The following is a 22,304-nucleotide window of genomic DNA, read 5'->3' as shown; positions in this document are numbered from 1 at the left end:
ATTGATTTGTAGTCACAGACTTCTATCAAGTAAGGGTAAGTAATTTGGGTTTTTTTGTTGTTGTTTTTTTTTTTTTTTTTGTGTAAACCGCAAGAGCAAAAGTGTATATATACACCCTCTAATATTTGGTTGAAGGTGCACCCTGAAAGGGGCTATTGGTAGTTATCATCAAGCTTCTGGCATAATTCTGGCTGGATATTTGAACAGTCTTGGCAGGATTATGAGTAGAGTTCATTTAACCCTGGAGAACCCATGGGGTCAGAGCTGACCCCATGGGTTCTCCAGGGTTAAATGTGTTGGTGTCCTGGTACAGACCTGTGTGGGTTGTTTTTTTTTTTTTTTTTTTTAAAAAGCGTAATCCACAAATTTTCAACAGGGTTGAGGTGGGGAAGGCTATTCCAGGAGCTTCAAGTTGACTTGTTTTATATGTTCAAAACCAGCTTTGATATGTGTTTGGGTTCACTGTTCTGTTGGAACACTTAATCGTGTCCAAGATTCAGCTTCACTGGAAAGTTTACAGTTCATGGCAGGGTAGCTGATCCTTGATGCAACACACTCCGTTGGGACAGGGGGAACTTTACCACTGGGTCGCATCACATTTTCTTTTAATTACACACCAATCTTCTGGAACTGAAGAAATTGTTGCAATTTTACACACAGAATCTTTGCAATTCCTGCTGTAAGTAAGTAACAGCCTGTGGTCGGCTATCTGATTTTCTTTAATGATGCACCAGACAATTTCAGTGGGAGACTGCTCTGGACTGCAGACAGGCCAGTCAAGCACACAGACTGTTTATGAAGTCAGACTGATATTCTCCTGGAATACACATGGAGTTCCTGGGAAGAGATTGTCTTAATGGAAGCATATGTCCCTCTAGAAGTCCTATGAAGTCTGCATCAATTACGCCTTCAACCCCCCCCCCCCCCATGCCATGGGCAGTGTTGCACAAACCATACCATCCAACCTTTCTTTTTCATCTTTGGAATGTAGAATTCGACGCTAATCCTCTCCCCAGCGTGGAGTTATTTGACCACAAAACACATTTCTATTGTCACTCGTTCCATCTCAGATGAGCTTGATATAGCAGCAGATTGTGTTCAGTGACACTGATTTTCTGAAGTACTTCTGAGCCCACTTGGCTATGTCAGTCAGAGTAGCATGATGATTTTGAATGCAATACCTTCAAACCTTTTGAAAATCACACACATTCAGCAGGAGTTTCTTCCCTTGGCCTTTACGCCCAATGATTTCTCAGGTCTCCCACACAATGTTACCTTGCACTAAGAAACATTGTTTTTATGGTGAAAGATTGATTTATTTTCTCACAATATCACAGTGGTGAAACACAACCCATCTTTTCTTATAAAGGCTGAACTTCTGGTGCATACCCATTTAATACCCAATCTTGATACCCACACCTGTTCTAGATTAACTTGCTAATTGAGAATGTTACAGATTGTTACTTGTTACTACATTTAAAGCAGGGGTCCCCAATCCAAGTCCACGAGGGCCGATGTCCCTGCAGGTTTTAAATGTGTCCTTGATCCATCACAGCTGATTTAAATGGATAAATTACCTTAACATCTCTTGAAGTTCTCCAGAGGCCTGGTAATAAACTAATTATGTGATTCAGGTGTGTTGACCCAGGGTGAGATCTAAAACCAGCAGGGACACCGGACCTCATGGACTGGTATTGGGGACCCCTGGTTTAAAGGGTTATTTTGCCTCTGCCCCAGCTCCTTTTGAATGTTTTGCAGGCATCAACTTATGTTTAAAAAATGAAATGAGTTGGAGAAAACACTTAACATATCTGATTTGTCCTTTTCCCTGTAAAATGTTCAAGTGCATTACCAAATTGCAGAAAATGAGGTAGCTATCAGTACCAATATAATATACAAAAATGGTTAAAATCCTAAAAGGAGTATTCCAGCCTGTCCTAAGAAGAATGAAACGGCAGAAGAAAAAATGGTTAAAAAATAGTTAATTTCAGTAGTATTGTCGTAGGTATATGCTAATTTCAAAACCTAAATTCACACGGTAGCGTGGCCGAGCGGTCTAAGGCGCTGGATTAAGGCTCCAGTCTCTTCGGGGGCGTGGGTTCGAATCCCACCGCTGCCATTACTTTTGCTCTCACACAATTCTCTCACTTCGAAAGAACAGTCCGCAATAACAGCTGGACTTTAATTTTTTTTCTCTCGTGTGTCAAATTTTGTAAAATGAGCGCTCTAACTTAAACTGCAAATGTTAATTAAAAGTAACACAAAATAATCTCACTGATAGTTAACCGTTACCGCAGAAATTATTATGTTTGGAAACCATCAGTTTCGTTGCTATATTTGTCACTCGGAATCACAAATTACACATATAACCTGCAAAACGTCTGGGTTTGAATACACCTTGCAGTTTCAAACCGCTAGACAGTGCCACACAAAGTGTTCAGTGCCTAGTTATATCGGCAGAGATGCACAAAACATGTCAGATAACCAAGAGTTAGCTCAATACATTTCAGTAGCTGTATGCCCCGCTAAATATTACAAGGTTCATGAAAAACTGAGAACTCGAGATTTTAAACCTGGCTAAAATAATAACTAATTCGCCTAATGTCTATTTTTTTTAACCGTGGCGCTTTTATTTTGATATAGAAGAATGCTTTCATAACTCTTCCGGTTCAACTGAAGCGGCTAAGGTTTTCTTTTGACAGGACAGGCAGTGTTTCCGGGTCACCCTTGCTTCGAACTTCACAAACCATAAACAGAAGGCTGGTGCTCTGTGATCGGAATTTACCTGATGTATTGACAGCCTTATCGCCTTTAGTCACCAAATTCTAAGCCAACTAAATTGAGACATGGCTGGTTTACCACCGGGAGATCCGCAGCTGGTCTCAATGATCGTAAATCATTTAAAAACCCAGGGACTCTTTGACCAGTTCCGGAGGGACTGTTTGGCAGACGTTGACACAAAGGTAAGCACTAAAAGCATGCTCATAACACATTATTTGACGGTGTTTTACTTAATGAGTGTAAAATTCAGTTTAGGGGACTATCTGTTGTGCGTTATCTGTATTTTTGTTGAAGCTGTTTTGACACTGGGGTCTCAGCTTGGCTACAGAAGCTACCTTTTAATTGAGGCTACTAAATGTGTGTACTACTGTATGTCCACTTTCGCTACATCCATTAAACTTCTCTGTGGTTTCTCCTTTCCCCCCCTGCCTGGCAGTTAAAAATTCAACATCCTTTGTCCAGTGTATCCACTATCCCTCTGTGCATGTCCAAACCATCTCTGTAACTTTCTCTCCAATACACTCAACCTGAAATATCTCTCTAATATACTCATTTCTGCTTGTCCGTCCTTGTCACTCCCATCTACGGTTCCGCCACCTCCAGCTCAGGACTCCTGCTTTTTTTGTTCATCTCCAAGCCATTCCTAAAAACCTATCAATTTCAACTGTTTTTAGTCAGGTCTGAAGTCTCATTTCAGCATGTAATGTCCATTTGCAGTGATGTTCTCCTTTGTGTGCCTGGGAGTGATATTTGTAATGGAAACATTCAAATCTTTTACAGCCAGCCTACTTGAATCTGAAACAACGAGTGGACAACTTTGTCTCCAATCACCTCTCCAATCACACATGGAGCCCTCATTTGAACAAAAACCAACTGAGAAACAACATCAGACAGCTTGTCCTGCAGTAAGTGAGACATAGTATTCCTTCTCGTTCTGGCTTGTCGACATTAACTAAACTTACCGCAATCTGTGTCTCTTAGATCTGGGATGCTGGAGCAGGGAGTGGACAGGATTGTGGCCCAGGTGGTGGATCCTAAAATCAACCATATCTTTAGGCCGCAGGTGGAGAGGGTTGTCCGTGAATTTCTGTCCCCTGGCAGCTGCTCTGAGGAGCCACCAGCCCCTCTGCTTTCAACAGAGGTCAAACCAGACAGCAGCATTCCTGAGCAGGGTACACAACATTTTATGATTTTTATCAGCTTGCAAATGTCACGTGTGGATTTATATCTTTGATTACTCTCAAATATTTTAATATTTGAACAAGTGTCATTTCATGTTTACAGCCTCAACATCGACTCCAACTACCACTGCCAGCGACGCCATGTCCATCCTGGACACTATAACTTCTCTAAACCAAGAAGCTAGCGTCAGAGCCAGCTCGGCACCCGAAAAAGCACGTAAAAGTCAATCGGCAGATGACTTCATGCAGGTGATGGTGGAGGATAGCGAGCAGGACATGAGTATTGTTGAGGAAGGTGACAGTCACCAAGTGGTAAAGCCACTGGAAGAAGAAGAGGAAGCAAAACTGTCAGCTGAGGTTCAGGCATTAGAGGTAAAGACAGAGGAAACACAGGAAGAGGTGGAACTGGGAAAAGAGCCGTTAAAGGAGGATGTGAAAATGGAAGATGAGGAGTCTGTGGCTCAGGAGCAGACAGAGGATGAGAAGGATAAAACAGCAAGCAAAGTCAGTGGAAAACCCTCAGAAGAAAAACAGGATGATGATCTATTGAAATCTACAAGCAAGGCTAAACAGAAGGCCAGAGAGAGGATAAAAGAAGGTGAGCTGCAGCATCCTTTGTTTGTTTTTATATTTATTTAGCATTAGAATAGAATAGAATTGAATAGAACAGAATAGAATTCAACTTTATTGTCATTGCACACGTCACAAGTACAAGGCAACAAAATGCAGTTTGCATCCATCCAGAAAGTGCTTTAGCAATAATATGATGTGTTATGAATATACTATAACTATAAATGGTAAATGGCCTGTATTTGTATAGCGCTTTTACTAGTCCCTAAGGACCCCAAAGCGCTTTACACATCCAGTCATCCACCCATACATTCACACATTGGTGATGGCAGCTACATTGTAGCCACAGCCACCCTGGGGCGCACTGACAGAGGACTATAAGTATGTACAGGCTATAACTGAAGTGAATGTACAAGCTATGAACAGGTTATATGTATGGTTATAAATATGAAAATCTATAGCAGATTATAGATATACAGTTGTGAGTATTAATAAACAGTTTTAAGACCATAATTATTGTATTGTATGATTGTCTATACAGCATTTACATTCCCTACTTCACATTACTTTGTACATTTGTCACAGGGAAGGGATTTATATGCATTTTCTTATGGTGGACATGGCTTTAATGCAAATTTACTTTACACAACAAAAATGTGATGATGCCATGATTCTGTGCTTATTTGGACAAGTGAAGAATTTAAAAGATATTCAGGTTTTCACTTCGTTACCTTATCTTATCTTACACTTACACTTAAAAGAAGTTTAAAATCTCTAAGTACCTTTTTCCTGCAGAGTATTCTTTGGAGGACTCTGACCTGGAAGGCCTGAGTGACATCACAGTGAGCTCTGTCCACACCAGCGACCTGTCCTCATTCGAGGGGGAAAGTGAAGATGAGCAGCAGCTGTCTGATTCTTCTGAAGAGGGCGAGCTTCCACCTGATGGTCTCTGCCGGCAGCAGGCTTTCTATTTTTGAATAACATCACCATTAGTTGGAGCACTTTGAAAATATTTTTAAATATTTTTTCTGTATGTACTTGCTTCTTTTTCTCCCAGATGAAGGTGAGAGGGAAGAAAAAAAACACAGCACTGGAGACACAGGAGATGAAGACAAAGAGCGTAAACCTCGCCGCAAGGCCTATGTTCACAAGCCCTTCCTCTACTCCCGTTACTATAGCGACTCAGATGATGAGATCACTGTGGAGGAACGCCGTCGTTCTGCGGTGAGCTATTTAAATGTTAACATGTTACGTGCAGAGATTTAAAACTTTTTCTAGTTAAATGAAAAGCTTAGATCAATGGACGGTTATAGACTGAACACATTATGTCTTATGGTGTCATCTGCTGTCTTTTAAGTACATTTATTTAACAAACTGGGGTCCTTCCAGGCGAAGGACAAAGAAGAACGGCTGCTCAAGAGACAACAGAACAGAGAGCGAATGGAAGAGAAGCGCAAACAGAAAGCAGCACAGGCTGAAGAGCAAGGTTTTTATGTCATACACACTTGTGGCCTTCAGTGTTTCTTCATTTTCCTCATCTTGTGTATTCCACTGTTTTAGTTTAGTTATATACTCCCTGCCCCATGCTTTCACGGGACTGCAAAGAGTCCACCCACATATAAAATAGCAGAGGACTTACCAAATTGCTGGCCTGGAGGATTCAATGCCAGTGCCAGAATTTCACCCTGCGGTCAAAGTTCAGAGGAAATGCAAAAACTAGACTCTTCGGGCCTCAATTAGCATGTTAAACATTAAAATTAATGACAGTGCATTTAGAAAAAGGCTGCACAAGTTTGGCTCTTGTGGAGGAACGGTTTTCAAGAGAAAGCCTCTTGCCCCTAAACCACAAGACTGAGGTGGAGGTGTTCAGCCCTAATGCATTGTGCCATTCCTGCAAAAACTAAATGCATCATATTAGCTGTCAAACAAGGCGATGGAGAGGTGACGATTTGGGCTGCCTTGCAGTCATTGAGTTCAGCATGAACTCCTCTGTATACCAAAGTGTTCAAGATTTAAAATGTTAGGCCATCTGTCCGACAGCTGAAACTTAGCTGACACTATTTCATGCAACAGGACAATGATCCTAATCACCGCAGCAAATCTAAAAAAGAATGACTGGAAAAGAATCAAGGTTGCAATGTCAAAGTGCAAACTTGAGCCTCACTGGAAGACTGTGGCGGGATCTGAATGAATGCCTGCAAACCGCAATGAACTGAAGCAATGCTGCAGAGAACAGTGAGACAGCATTCCTCTAGAATAATACAGTAGGGTTTCTACCGTACAGTATAAAGTGCTATATAAATAAACTTGATAAATGTGAGACTGATAAAGTCTTCCAAAAATTAGAATATCAACTTATTGCTGCTAAAGGTGGTTCTACAAGCTACTGAATGACAGGGTCTACTTAACTATTTATAGGACAGCATGGAGTCCTGAGAAAACCATTTTGTGTGTACATAACACTTGGGATGTGCTACATTTTTACAGCACAACCCCCCCCCCTAAAAGATTAGTTTAATAAAGAGTTGTTTGTGCCTACAAATTTTGTGTTTTCCTTTGATCTATTTGGGATGATCACATGTTTTTTTTTTTTCTTTTTTTTTCTTTTTTTTTTTTCTTTCAGTCGAGTTGTCTGGATGTTGTCCAAAAATAGAAAATTTATACTCATATTTAGTTCAAACTTCACATCACAAACTCCGTAAATTGTATTCCCTTGGCCAGGTTGCATATTTGTCCTTTATTTTCTCCTGGAAATAACTTTGTGTACTTGTAACATCTGCATGACGTAAAAGGCTCAATGTCTTCCACAGATAACAAAAAACAAAAGAGCAGCGACTCCGCTGCCCTCGAAGGCCCCGGAGCCAAAGAAGCCCGCAAAGAGAGGAAAGTTCTGGAGAAAAAAATGGCTCTCAACAGGAAGAGAAAACTAGACTCAAGGTGTGTAAAGGCTTGGACACAATTTGTACAGTAGATGCTTTTTTTTTTTTTTCTTAATATACACCGTAAAAATGAACATATTAATTTTACTTTTTAAGGAAAGAGGGAGATGTTTCAGGCAAAAAGAAAGGAGACACGAGAGACGCTGTAAAGAAAACGGTATGTAAAAGCTAACGTTGATGAAACAGATTTCAGGCATCAGGTTTTCATCATGAGTTGTAACTCTGTGTTTTTCATTTATTTTTGAAAATAGGAAGTGAAATCTACCACCTCAAAGACACCACAACATAAGCTGATGAAAAATCTGTCCGAACCTTCATATTCTGATGAGCGATACAGAGGGACAAGCGGCAGCATCTCAGAAGATTCCAGCGATGCAAAGAAGATAGCTGACAAAGGAAGGACACACTCCTTCATCTTGGAGCTGGAGCTAGGCTCCCAAGAGGCTCTCAGACAACGATCGGTTGGAAAATTTGACCGTCTGTCTCACAAAGAGCTTCACTCCAAAGAACGCAAAGAGAAAGAACGCAGCTTGTCCGATGAACGTGCCAAGCTCAAACAGAAGCAGGAGAAAAAATCTGAACATCAGGCGGATGAATCTCAGCAGAAGGAAGGCAGTGCTGTTAAAGTATCCTCTGAAGAGAAAGCTGAGAAGAAGCCCAAGATCAAAAGTGAGAAGAAGATCACAGGAAGTACAAAAGAAGGCAAGGTGTCTGAAAATGTTTCTGAAGACGGAGGTTCTAAAGATCCAAAGAAGGTGAAGACTTCATCTGTGGAGGCTATCAAAACGGAGAAGGACAAGAATAAGGACAAAGATAAGATCAAAGAAAAGGAAAAGGCCAAAGGGGAGAGAACCTCGGTTAAAAGTGATTTCAAGCAGCTGCTTCGCCCTGATTCTGCAGGTTCCTCTGAGGATCGATCCGACATGGAGCCTGAGTCAAACAGCAGCAAGAAGAAAGATAAACACTCCAAGGACGTCATGAAAAAGCCAAAGAGCCACAGTGAGGACAGGCCTGGAGATAAACTCAAATCTAAAACTGACAGTAAAGACAGCGAGAAGGAAAAAACAAAAGCAGATCAAGATGGACAGAAATTACACAGGTCAAGCTCGGAAAGTGACAAAGATCCAAAAAGGGTCAAATCATCGGAAAAAGGAAGAATTTTAGAAAAATCAAAATCAAAATCCAAAGAGGAGGCGAAGACTCCAGTGCTGCCAAAGACGGAGAAGAGAGTTCACAGTCCGGATGTCAAAAGTGCAGGAATTTCATGCGTCAGCAAACCTGAAGCAACAAAAGAGAAGAAGAAAGAGGGAAATGCAAAAGACCAGAGCAAAGTCTCTGAAGAATCTTCACAGGAGAGATCTGACAGTAAAAGTGCAAAGAAAAAGCTGGAGAAGAAGGATAAAGTTTCAGAAAAGAAAGATGAGAGTCAAGAAGAGAAAGCACCAAGAGAGGAGAAACTGGAAAAGTTGGATAAATCCCCTTCGGTTTCCTCTCTGAGTCTTGAGACGGATGATCCGCCAAAGAAACGACCTCTTCTCCAAGACACAAGCACAGACTCCGATCCCGTCACCACCACCGTCACCACGTTGTTCTCAGACGATACCTGTGACGCCTTGAGCGACATCACCCCCGAGCCGCCCGAGGGAGAGACGGAGTCACGCCTGTGCGAGATGCCAGCTGTGCCTGCAGAGGCCGACGCCCTGCTGACTCTTATGGACGTCTGCACGTCAGCAGAGGCGAGACTTCCACCTGAGAACACCCGAGAGGATGTGACATCCGAGATGGAGCTTCAGGATGCTGATATGAAGATGAAAGAGGCAGCTCTGACTCTGCTCTCCATGGATCCCGACAGCACAGTGTCCACCAGCTTACTGTGCCAAGAAGCAAGAGAAGAGTCGGCGGTCAATCCGCCCGCCCCACAACCAATGGAGACAACTACAGCTGAAGAGGAGCAGCTTCCTCCTATGGAAGTGCACACGGCTGCTGAAACTGAGTCCCCGGCTGCTGAAACTGAGTCCCCGGCTGCTGAAACTGAGTCCCCGGCTGCTGAAACTGAGTCCCCGGCTGCTGAAACTGAGTCCCCGGCTGCTGAAACTGAGTCCCCGGCTGCTGAAACTGAGTCCCCGGCTGCTGAAACTGAGTCCCCGGCTGCTGAAACTGAGTCCCCGGCTGCTGAAACTGAGTCCCCGGCTGCTGAAACTGAGTCCCCGGCTGCTGAAACTGAGTCCCCGGCTGCTGAAACTGAGTCCCCGGCTGCTGAAACTGAGTCCCCGGCTGCTGAAACTGAGTCCCCGGCTGCTGAAACTGAGTCCCCGGCTGCTGAAACTGAGTCCCCGGCTGCTGAAACTGAGTCCCCGGCTGCTGAAACTGAGTCCCCGGCTGCTGAAACTGAGTCCCCGGCTGCTGAAACTGAGTCCCCGGCTGCTGAAACTGAGTCCCCGGCTGCTGAAACTGAGTCCCCGGCTGCTGAAACTGAGTCCCCGGCTGCTGAAACTGAGTCCCCGGCTGCTGAAACTGAGTCCCCGGCTGCTGAGCCATCACCAGTTGCATCTCAAGAACCCGATGAGCTTGCTGATGTAAAATCAGACATTGCAGGTTTGTGCCATTGTGTATTATTGGCTGTAAAACAAGTAAGAATAAACCAGAGCTAAACATGTGTCTCTTTACAGATGAGTCAGAAAGCACAGAGGTAAACATGGTCATTTCAGATGTTGAAACCTCTAAGACTTTGGCTCTAAAGGTAAATGTCACAGCTCCAACAAATCAAAAATATGTAGTTTAACTATACTTATACTTAATCTGAATATTTTGTCAGTGGTATTTTCTGAGTTTCTATTGTCTGATGTTTTCTCTATCATAGGAGGATGAAGCTACTGCAGATGAAATTCCTTCAAAAGAAGCTGAAAATACTGAAATATTTCCTGAAATGCAGTCGGATGAGAAACCAGCAGTACCACCTGAAGAGGGTATACTTTCTGATCTGTCATGTTCATTAAATCCAGATCTGCATAGCTGAGTTCCAGCTGTTGAATCGCTCACTCTGTAGTGCACAGTGTAGCGGGGAGCCATTTGTAGTGCACTGAGTACGTCAGAGGTGATGTATGTGTATGGTCAGAAAATAAATCCATTAGAGATAGACTTAATGTATAGATGTCTCCCCGAAATCCAAACCAGAAGCATATTTAATAATTTAGCTGCTTGTTTAGCGATTCATTAAGTTGTTATTTTAATGGTTTTGAATGACTTGAAAGATTAGTGATTAGTCTCCTGGCAGCTCAGCAGGTCAGAGACTGTTTGATGATTTCCGAATAGCATCAATAGTGTCCCCGAACATGATTTTTCACATTTCTTTTCTCATGTGTATTGATTGGCATTCATATACACAAAATCAATATTTTCCACGAAATCTGCATTTTGGGAGTTAGAGGAGTTGGTGGTTTGGAAAAAAAATTCAAAAAAGTTCCAGTGACACATGTTACAGATTTTTCCACATCATTTGTTTTTAATATTTTATTTTTAAAGGAGTTATTCATTGTAAATACATTAGTTGTTTAAGTTAAGGCTTTAAAAATCATATGGCTATGGTTAGAAAAAGATCATGTTTGGGTTCAAATGTAATGGTTACTGCTGTTGGTACTAGTAGTGACAGTCCCATTCATCCTCGTGTAGGTGGATAGAGTTCAGCTGAAGTATTTGCAATTGCACGTGTTTGCATATGTGTTTATCCAAATGCACTGGCCAGGGTTCTGTTATTTGTTCATGTAAAATTAGTAACATTACATCCAAACGTTGTGCAAAATACCTCAGTAGCTACTGAGTCCATTATTTTGCAAATACCCACTGTCTCAGTGGGAGAGAGAGTGAACAGTTTGAACACAGACCTCACATCTTTTTCTTTTCTCGTGATAATACAGCGGTAACTTATTTCCTTTTACATCAGTGTCATAGCTTTATATTAACATAATACATTTTCCAGCTGCTGTTGCTGTGTGTGAAACCGAACAGCCCACAGGAAGCACAGAGGAAAACACGGTGGCTGGTGTTCCCAACACCACTGAAGAATTTACTGAAACTCCTGGTGAACAAGGTGAGCGCTGAAATAAGTTACTGCAGAGAAAAATACAATGGTGTGTTTGACTGACAAATAACTACATCTCATCATAAAGAACAACCAGAGCCAGATGATGTCGTCACAAAGGAAAACCTCGAGGTGAGTAGTGATCCACAATACCCTGAAACAAATTAGAACTGTTTATTTTCATACATTTGTTTGTATTTGTATGTTTTTTACAACTCAAACTCAGTCATCTTATTTCAACAACAGGCAGAGGAGGCGGCAGGTGACGAGGATGGGACCAAGACGGACATAATTAACAGTAAGTTTGTCTGCAGATGGTGAATATTTCAGATAAATTCATAAAAACACTTTCAAAGGCCGCCGTTTTAACCTCCTTGTTTTCACCACTAGGTGAAGCTGAGAGTAAGTCAGTGGAGGAAGGAAATGTCTCAGCAGAGAAAAGCGATCCACAGACTGTAAGTGTTTAGCTTTTACCCCTGCTCACTTACATGTTACTCATCCTTAACTGTTTAATCTGATCAGTTTCTCCTGTTTGGTTTAGATGGAAACCAGTGTCCCAGACAAGACTGAGGAGGCCAGAGAATCTGAGTCTAAGCTAGTCAAACAAATCAGTGAGTCAAGTGGCTCCTTTGGAAAATTACTCACACTTGTTGAGTTTACACTGCTGTATCTGGTTTGAAACATGTTGCCAGAGTAATGCTTTTAAGAGGATTACATTTTGTTTCTACATGCTCGGTACTTGTCAGCTGGTCCTTTTACAGTTAGTCTCAGCTGGTCCTGCTTGTTTGAAATTTCCAGGTAATGTCTCCAGCGCAGATAGCCAAGATGATGAGAAAGGCTCAGATCTCTCAGAAAAGGTAACTCTCAGAAGTTTTTTTTTTTTTTTTTTAAATTCATTCAAATGGATGTGCAGAAATATAGAACAATAGTCTGCATGCAAACACTTTTCTGTTCTGTAGGAGGAGAAAACGGAGGGAAGAGGAAGGCGGAAACGAAAGCTGTCCAATCAGAAAGCTGCAGCAGAGAAAGAGTCTGGTATGGCAGCTGAGATTTATTTCTTCACCTAATTTCAAAATACAAAGAAATTAAAAGACAAAAGGGTGATTGGTAAAAAATGATTTTTATTAATTGGTTAGCTGAAGGCAATGGCTTCATCACAACCCTTCCAATAAAGTCAGTAAACAACATGTTAACCAGTTATGACCACTGAAAAGTGTCCTTCACCAGGTAGAGTCTAGTTAACTAATGCATTGACTCTGTTTCTTTAACACATCAGGTGAGGAGGCGAATGAGCAGCTGCCTGCTGAGGTAAATAACGCTTCATTCACTTCACCTTTATCACAAATACTGTTAAGAATACAAAAACAATCTCTGCTTGTGTTTAAAAATACACGTTTGCTGTTATTTTTATCTCCGGGACGCTGAGCAGGAGAAGCCAGTGGAGGTAAAAACCCCTCGCAGGGGACGATCGTCCAAACCCACAGAGGAGGAGACGAAAGACGAACCAACACAAGTGGAGAAGTTGGAGGAGACTCCGAGCCGCAGGCGGAGACGATCAGCACCCAAAGAAGCCGCAGCTGGTAAGCTGCTCACTTTAAATTAGTGTTCACTGTTAATGTGCGAAAAGGAAATGACCTGAAAATAAGAAGAACAGTTGTATTATGTAGAAATGGATTTGGCTTTGGACACACAAACTGAACACAGGCGAAAAAGCTGATGCACTTTATGGAGGGCTATATCTGCTTCTTTAAATGAATATATTATTTGTGTTATTAGATAATTAATGCTTCTTTAGCTTCTTGGGTACTGGGATCTGTTATTCTTTTTCCTGCTGAGAAGAAGAAAACAGGCTTAAAAGCGAGCGGCAGGAGAAGTGAAATGACTTGATTCAGGCAAATGAACCGAGCGCCTGCTCCTAGTATAAGAGAAATAATGTTTATTCAGTACTGTGATTTGTGCCAATCTAACTTAGAAGAGTTCAGTGATAAAAAAATGTGCAGCCTAATAGGAAATGAGCGTAGTAGGTTCCCTTTAACAACATGTTGAATAAGTATAAGATTTGTTTTTTCTCTAGATTGTAGTTTTTTGCACTATAAAGTGGTTGCTGAGTATAAAATAATGTACAACACAAGCTGTTAGTTTTTTTTTTTCTTTGAGTTTTGCTCTTTTTTTTTTTTATAAAATACATCTTTTTTTTGAACCTCAGATAAGCAGAAAGAAGACGAAAATAAAGTTGTTGAAAGTCCCGAACAAACCTCATCGGAGAAAGTTGCAGAGACGGAAGCAGTGGAAGAGGTGTGTTAAGAAAATCTCAGCATGTCCGTAATATTTAATAACACGTGTCGTTACAGCTTCTTTGCCTTTGTTTCTCATGTGACATTGTTGGTTTACTTTGATGTTTTATCCTTGTAAGAGTGAGTACATTAAGTGTTTCTTTTGTTGTTGTTTTTTCCTATTCTTAGAGAACTGAAGAGAAAAATGAACCAATCAAAAGTGAGGTCAGTCTGCTGCCGTCTGTTCCAGAGGACGGCGAAGGAGCAGCAAGTGCCAAATGCAGCGATCCTGCTGACACCAGTGAGTCTGGTTTTTAAATGTTATATCGATAACAAGTGGGCCAAACCTCAACAGCTTCTCATATTAAGAATTTTCAAATTATGCAAGTGTGTCGATGAATATGAGCTTGTTTGGTTTTTTTGACAAGGGAAAAACAAACAGGAACTTTAAGTAATTTAAATGTAACTTGACTTTGTACTGTGAATGATTGATAGTAAATGTTTGGTGTGAACTTATCTGGTTTCTGAATTGGGCCATGAAGGAAAGGTTTGAAAACTAGCGGCTTAAAGAAAGTCTGGAAATAAGTGAGCTTTAAGATACTTAAAAAAAATTAAATGTTTTGATTAATCATCATTGCAGGTGAACAAACAGTGGAGACCAAAGAATCGGAGGAAATGGAGGTGTGTGAATGTGTGGAGGTGAGATTTCTTTATCTGTAACTGCTCTCCTTCCAGTACGCATTCAGCACCCTCCATCTGAATTTCTTCTTGTTTTGTCCTGCAGGAAGCTCGAGCTCCGGAGGAGGTGGTGCAGGACAACAGTGGACAGGAACAAAATGAGCGACAGCCTGATAAAGACAGTGGTGAGACAGCACTCAGGCTAGCTGTGTAATTACCACAGTGGTTCATGTGTTTTAAAAACATCTTCAGTTGTGAGTTTGCAGTCTTTGTATCTCAGGTTTATTTATTTTTTTCAGACTGTTCCCCTTCTGCGAGTCAGTCAGAGGCTCACGAGGATGTAAAAGAGCAGAGCTGCAGCGAGAAGAAGACACAAGACGTATGTTTAAAAATGATGTATCTGCATACTTTACTTTTTATAATGAGGCTGATGTTTGTGTAAGGACTTTTTACCTCAGTCACAGTTCCCAGTGTATGTTCACTGACCTTTTTAAACTCTTCCAAGGGCGGGGAAGAGCAACAGCAAGAGGACCAAGAGACGACTCCAAAGCGGACTGGTCGGAGGGGACGGCCATCAAAGGCAGCAGCTACAGAGGATTCAGGTAAAATGTGATTAAAATGGAGTCAACAGGCTGTAGCAGTCAATGTGAAGCTAACACGATGGTAGGATATAAGATTATTTGCTGTGGATGAGTGCTTCAGTGATTCTATAGCTCCATCTGACAGACCTTTTATATATTTAACCAATAACTCCTGCAACACTTTGTCATCTTTCCCTCAGATAAAAAGGTCAAAAAAGCAGAGGAGAAGGACAGTGAGCAGAATGAGGAGGAAGAGGAGGAAGATGAAGGTGAGAAAGAAGGAGAGGAAGAAAAAGAAACTGCAACTAGAGCCACAACACGGTTGGCTTCTCGCCGGGAAGCTGAAAGGTAATTTAAACGTTATCTGATGGTTCAAATTTCAGATTTCCAGTAACACCAAAACAGAGAAATTGCCAAAAACCTGCAGATGGGTTAAAACAACATATTTTTTTATTGAATGCTGAGCAATAAAATTCACCTGAACTGTGAAACTGCAAAGTTTCTCCAGTGTTAACGAATGAGTGTTTGATTGTTTTGGAGCTGAATATTTGCACCTCGAAGGCATCGTCGCTGTCAAATCATATTAAATAAAATCAAGGGCGATTTAGTACTAAAGCAACAACTGTTGTTTTGTATTTTTCTTTTTACTGTTCCCCAGAAACAAGCCAAGTAAACCATCCACCCGGGCAAGCAGACAGAACGGTAAAGAGGAGACCGCAGCTGGCACACGGTGAGCTTCAGCAGCACGAGCGAGCTCAGTCGCTGCTCTGTGAAAGAAAACATTTTGCCAAAAGATTTCCTGGAATTTCAAGATGTTTTTCACTTATTAGCTCCTAAAATAAAAATAAGTCTTCTGTAGAACCTGAGCTGTGTTTAAGAAAGGTAAATCAAACAGCGGCAATAGGACTTCAGTATGTAATTGATTAATATGATGATGATGATGATGATGATACTAATTTGGGTCATTTGGCCTCTTCATGTAAATAGTGTAACGGTTGCGCTGAAATCTTTTGTTTAAATTTGCAAATGAGCCATTATTTATGTAAACGTGTGCTTTTCCAGAATAGAAATCTGAAACTGCATAAAACCAGATGCAAATTCTTCTTCTTTTTTTTTTTTTTTTTTTTTTTTGTAAATTGTCGTTGATGGTTTTTAAGGCAGGGATTTTGAATCTCTTCTTAATCTAAACGTAGGATCAGCAGCCACAAAAAGTCTGATTTATTTTTATTTTTTCTTGTTTTGCGGAATAAAATGTTCCAAGATGACCTTTGTGTAAAAAAATAAATAAATAAATAAAAATCCAGATTATAAATTGGAAAATTCGGTAAATGTGTTTGTATCGTAGTCGTCGCTTATTTAATGGAAAGTAGTATTTACTTGAAAGCGTTAGATATTTTGGCAACTAGTTAAAAATAGTCACCAAATTATAAGTATGACTCATTTTTAATGACATATGCTTAGATTTGTAGAAATGGCAAACAGACACAACAGAATCTGTATTTTGACCGTTAACTTCCAAGGAAACAACATAGCGAAAAATATCAAAAACTGACCAGAGATTCAAAGAAAAACACATTTTTGCTTGCAGTGCTTCACCTTGTGTGATTTCTATTTATTTATTTTTTAATTTATAAATCAAAGGTGTCCCAATACCACTAACATAAACAAACAAGAAGAAGGTCAAATAATCATTTAACTAAATTAGCTACATTAGGAGTAAGAAATGTGGGTTTTTGGTGGAAAAAGAAAATTATTTAAAAAAATTTTTAATCACTAAATTTTTAGATCAGCTAATTATTTTATCTCTAGATTATGAATTTAAAATAAAACTTAAACTTTGTACAACTAAAATCGCTCATTGGTGGAAAAAAACAGTTGAATATATATTTTTTATTTTTCTTTATTACAAAGTAGTACATTTAATACTTTATCAAAATTTAGTTTTAAGACAATAATTTAAAAACTGTTTCTCAGCATCTATGGTGTCTAAACCAGCCTGCGTTTAACTTTAGCTTGTACACTTTTTTGATTCCTTCAAAATAAAATTAATCTAGTAGGCCCCAAAATAAGGACTTCAAGTCTTGTTTCTATTTTAAACTTCTAGACTCTAGAGTTTATGGATACAGAACGAAGACCCCCCTCTCTCTCTCTACTTATTCTCCATACTTATTTTTTTTAAGGAAACAATACTTTCCTCTTTGTTAAATTCTAGCTGGCTTTTTTTTCCCCTTCTATTTTCAACTCTGTCTCCAGCACCGTTTTTCAAATCCAGAGATTATGTGAACAAGCTCCACTGTTTCTACACGTATTAGTTATTGCATTACTTTCCCCAAATAACCGTATATTTAACATGAACACGACTCTTGAACAAATGGATTGACACTTGCTCCTTGTTTCCCTCCCGCAGCGGGACGAGGGGCCAGGCGGCAGCAGCTGCAGCGAAAGGGGGCCGTAAGCGGGAGACCAGCCCTCCTGCTGTGCGAACGCGGGGAGGACAGAAATCAGAGGAGCCCCCTTCCAAAAGAGCCAAACGCTAGGATGCCTGACAGCGGCACAACGGTTTGCCCCAGCGGTGTTGTTTTTACACTCCATATTTGAAGAGCCTCTGCAGTCAGGCACGTGAAGCTGTTTCTGCTTCGCTGGCTGCAGATATCGAAGAGCTCTGGATAGTATTATACACTCTCCTCTGATGGTTGAGTGTAAACCTGAGGATCTGTGTAAGAATCCCCCAGAATACCTTCTGCAGCTCTGCACACATATGGTTTGGATCAGACTTCATATTTCACCATTTATTCAGTAATGCCCAGTGAGTATTTCAGCCCAATCAGAAGCCTAATGTGCAGCCAAGTTGTGCTTTGTGATAAAGAGGGTGAAGTCTGCAGATTGTGTCTCATATACACACTTGTACGTAGAAATCAGCAATTTGTGAATTTTATAAGTGCATTTTCATTCTGTGAATGAAACAAGATGTTTTACTCCTAGTTTTTTTTTTTTATGTAATAGTCAGAAGTTAAAGAAAGGATTTTGGTTTGTTTTTTTTGTTTTTTTATTCCACATTTTAAATTGATTTAAGACCTCAAAGACGGGGCAAAACTTGAAGAGTCTTTCATTACATAGTTTACTCCTGGTTTTTACTCACTAAATGAAGACCATCTAGTTATTTTTATTGTTACACAGTTAGCCATCAGTATGTATTAATGTAAAGCCGGAATTTCAACAAGTTTCTTTTTTAAATATATATTAAAAAACCCACAAATAACATATTTGTTGTTCCCTTGCTACATTAAAAGCACCACAAATCAATGTTATATGATCTAATCTTTTTCTTCTCAAGCTTGCAACTGATCCACACCGGAGCTGATTAAAACCAAAAATGCTCACCTGATTGTTTCACTGAAGCTTAGTGAAGAAATATCCGCAAAAGGAAACTCAACCACGCCGCTGCAGTCTGTGTTTATGAAAAGATTACACACGGCAGAATATACAGATTTTTATTGATTCACCCATATTATGTCTCGGACGTTATCTCTGCTGTTTCCTAAATAGATGTGCTGTCTGTGATGTGTAAATAGCCGAAGACGAGAACCAATCGCCTCAGAGCGGAGAAGAGGAGAGGACATTCCTGCCTGCTAATGGGGGATAAAACTGACAAACTCGGAGTGAAATATTCCACCATCATTAACATGTTAGGGGGCTCTATTCGCCGCACCTGAACCTTTGTGATCCACAAAGCACAGACACAGAGAAGAAGAAGGTTACAGAAAGTCGGAGCTCTCAGGTTGAAGTTTTCCACCCATTCCTGTGGATGGCCAAAGGTGTACCTCTCTCAGGTATTTCCTGGTGCTGCAATCCAAGCATTAACATATTAGCCCAACGACTCTGCTTTAAAGGTTTGGATCAGCTTTCATTTAGCCACCAGGTCTGGCAGACAAACAGCGCTCCTTTCACTTTCCGATGCCGCTGGAGCAACTTGAGATGTCATTTTATTATAGTCGTTTGCATTGTAGTCCAAAGTAATTTTTGCATTTGCTTTGCAGTTGCTGACTATCAGCTAAATATTTGAGGCAGATTTATTAGCATCAGGTTTTATGGATGAGAGGGGAGGAATACTTTCAGCTGACCTCGATTTTATTTTTTTTTATAGAAAATAATCGTCTAGATCTACTCACTGAGCTCCTGCTGCATAAATCTGAGCCGATGTTGACCTGCTTTTAGATGTTTTCAGTGTGCTGTACCTGCAGTACTTTTCCACATCCTGGGTGAACAGGGGTCTCAGTTCATAATCGCAAGTAATGTTTTCCAAAATGAATCCATAACTGCAGCAGATGGTTGGCGCCTGTTACGGGTCCACTGTGAGGTGGCAGCCAGTGTGATATCTGAAATAATTAAACATTTAAGATGTTGCTGTCATCAGGAAAGTGTGACATGTTTCCACTTTTCTTATATGCAATCCACTGACATGATGTGTTACCGTACATCAAAAGTAAGAACGGATATTCCCATTTTTCTAATAGTCGCTTTTGCAAAAGATTGTATAATTAGTCAGTTTTAGTTTCATCATTTATTGTCCAGGACCATGCACAAAATATTGATCACATAGAAGAAAAGCTCCCCTTTATATGTACCAGATTAAGCGACTTAGTTGGGACAGGTACACACAATATTAAACAAACCATAAAATAAAAATGAACCTGAAAACAAATAGTTCAATAATGTATATTTGTTCTCTTTTTTTCTTTACTATAGAGGGTAGTTAAATGAATTTATTTTAAAAAGTTTTTTTTTTATCTTAAATTTATCACTGGATAAAAAAGACAAACGCACACAAACCAGTTTTTAACATCCAGCTGTTAAAAAAACAGAAATTAATTATATTAATTAGTTATAACAGAGGGTTAAAAAACAAAGTATTGTATTAATTAAGATTTAACGTGAATCTCCATTTTATTTCTACTATATACACTCACTGGCCATTCCTCAGATTTTGATCCATGCTGACTTGATAGCATCACACAGTTTGTGCAGATTTGTCGGCTGCACATCCGTGATGTGAATCTCTCGTTCCACCACATCCCAAAGGTGCTCCGTTTGATTGAGATCTGGTTACTTGGGAGGCCAACTAAGTCCAGTGAAGAAACTAGTTTGAGCTTTGTGACATGACTCATTGTCCTGCTGGAAGCAGACATCAGACCATGTGGACACGGTCAGCAACAATGCTCAGGTAGTCTTTGGGCTTTAAACAATGCCCACTGGGTACTAAAACTGTGTTCTAAGGTCAGTGAATCCCAGGAAGGCGGCAGGTCCTGATGGAATACATGGAAAGGTTCTCAGAGCATGTGCTGACGAACTGACCGGAGTCTTCACTAAAATCTTCAACCTTTCCTTGTCATCAAACACCGTCCCGCCCTGCCTCAAAACCTCCACCATCATCCCCATCGCCAAGAAGACAGCTGTGGCCAGCCCAAATGACTACAGGCCTGTTGCACTTACGCCTGTAGTGATGAAGTGCTTTGAGAGACTGGTCTGTCAGCACATCAGGGCCGGTCTGCCTCCCACTCTGGACCCCCACCAATTTGCCTACAGGACAAATCGTTCCACCGAGGACGCTATCACCATAGCGCTCCACACTGCGCTGAGTCACCTGGAGCACCGAGGAAGCTATGTGAGAATGCTCTTTCTGGACTTCAGCTCAGCATTCAATCATATCATCCCGGAGATCCTGGTCCAGAAACTGTCTCACTGTTTACGCTCTACACATCCGACTGCTCCCCTACCCATCTCTCAAACACCATCATAAAGTTCGCGGATGACACCACAGTGGTTGGACTCATCTCAAGGGGGGATGAGTCGGACTACAGAGATGAGGTCAACAGACTGACTGAGTGGTGTTCAGTTAACAACCTCCAACTGAACACCACGAAAACTAAAGAACTTATCTTGGACTTCAGGAAGGGCAGAGCAGACCCGGCCCCACTTTACATTCACGGGAGCTGTGTGGAGAGGGTACACTCCATGAGGTTTCTGGGCGTGCAGATCTCTGATGACCTCTCCTGGACTGCAAATACTACAGCGGTGGTTAAAAAGGCCCAGCAGCGTCTCCACTTTCTGAGAGTGCTCAGGAGGAACAACCTGGAGGAGAGGCTGCTGGTGACATTTTACAGAGCCACCATAGAGAGCATCCTAACGTACGGCATAACATCATGGTATGCAGGGTGCTCAGCTGCAGACAGGAAAGTACTGCAGAGGGTCATCAACACAGCCCAGAAGATCACTGGCTGCTCTCTGCCCAGCCTGGAGGTCACTGCAAACTCTCGGTACCTCAGCAGAGCTGGCAATATCATCAAGGACCACTCTCACCCCAGCAACCAACTGTTTGAACTATTACCGTCAGGCCGACGGTACAGGTCACATAAAACCAGGACAAACAGATTCAGGGATAGCTTCTTTCCCAGAGCTATCACCGTAGTAAATAAGGACAAAAACAAGTGAACCTATTCCATACCGTCACTGTCATTATATTATGCTGCTATTCATACTGTCATTATATTAATGCTGCTATCCTGTATATATTGTACATACTATTGTTTGAGTACTTACGATTGTTTTTTTTGTACTTTTTATATTTTACATTTATATTTATTATTGAAACTTGCACCAAGGGAGTGGCACTCCAATTTCGTTGTACTCTGTACAATGACAATAAAGGCTATTCTATTCTATTCTATTCTATTCTATTCTATTCTATTCTATTCTATTCTAAAACTCTGACTATAAAATATCTTCCACAGCATTACACTGGCAGCCTGAACAGGACAGGATGGATCCATGGAAAACTCTGACTCTACCACCTGAATGTCCCATCAGAAATTGAACAAAAAAAAAAAAAAAAAAAATCAACATTTTTCCAATTACTGTTGTCCAATTTTGGTGAGCCCGTGTGAACTGTAGCCTCGGTTTCCTGTTCTTAGCTGACAGCACCTGGTGTGGTTTCCTGCTGCTGTAGCCCATCTGCTTTAAGGTTTGACATGCTGTGCATTCATGCTCTTCTGCACCTTGGCTGTAAAGAGTGGTTATTTGAGTCAGTATTGTTTTCCTATCAGCTCAAAACAGCCTAGCCATTCACCTCTGACCTCTGCCATCAGTGAGACTTTTTCAGCCAGAGAACTGCTGCTCACCAGATTCTCTTTTTTGGACCATTCTCTAAAAACCCTAAAGATGGTTGT

The 22,304-nt window shown here is 40.9% G+C and overlaps 1 protein-coding gene across 1 annotated transcript; it reads left to right on the top strand.

Annotated features, from left to right (window-relative positions):
• Positions 1-2,722: 2,722 nt before the first annotated feature.
• On the top strand, positions 2,723-18,132 carry bod1l1 (biorientation of chromosomes in cell division 1-like 1). Its single transcript, XM_080901216.1, has 30 exons — positions 2,723-2,963; positions 3,562-3,686; positions 3,763-3,953; positions 4,066-4,560; positions 5,328-5,477; positions 5,590-5,756; positions 5,922-6,018; positions 7,343-7,469; positions 7,568-7,628; positions 7,723-10,066; positions 10,141-10,211; positions 10,332-10,437; positions 11,448-11,558; positions 11,638-11,681; positions 11,796-11,847; positions 11,940-12,004; positions 12,091-12,160; positions 12,348-12,406; positions 12,509-12,584; positions 12,826-12,857; positions 12,979-13,129; positions 13,756-13,844; positions 14,012-14,123; positions 14,463-14,521; positions 14,607-14,685; positions 14,800-14,879; positions 15,006-15,102; positions 15,282-15,429; positions 15,740-15,811; positions 17,489-18,132. The coding sequence occupies exons 1-30, from the start codon at positions 2,847-2,849 to the stop codon at positions 17,616-17,618; spliced, it is 5,577 nt and encodes a 1,858-aa protein (XP_080757342.1). The 5' UTR covers positions 2,723-2,846; the 3' UTR covers positions 17,619-18,132.
• Positions 18,133-22,304: the final 4,172 nt, after the last annotated feature.

The sequence above is a fragment of the Rhamphochromis sp. 'chilingali' genome (assembly GCF_963969265.1).
Source record: "Rhamphochromis sp. 'chilingali' genome assembly, chromosome: 13".
Lineage (NCBI taxonomy): Eukaryota > Metazoa > Chordata > Actinopteri > Cichliformes > Cichlidae > Rhamphochromis > Rhamphochromis sp. 'chilingali'.
The sequence above is the reverse complement of the archived record's forward strand: the minus strand, read 5'-3'. Positions and strand labels throughout refer to the sequence as shown.

Excerpts from the sequence above, each read along its gene's own strand:
- bod1l1 (XM_080901216.1), top strand. The coding sequence starts at position 2,847 with ATGGCTGGTTTACCACCGGGAGATCCGCAGCTGGTCTCAATGATCGTA. Across the intron at positions 2,964-3,561 it reads TGGCAGACGTTGACACAAAG|CCAGCCTACTTGAATCTGAA; the intron begins GTAAGCACTAAA and ends AATCTTTTACAG. Across the intron at positions 7,629-7,722 it reads GAGACGCTGTAAAGAAAACG|GAAGTGAAATCTACCACCTC; the intron begins GTATGTAAAAGC and ends TTTTGAAAATAG.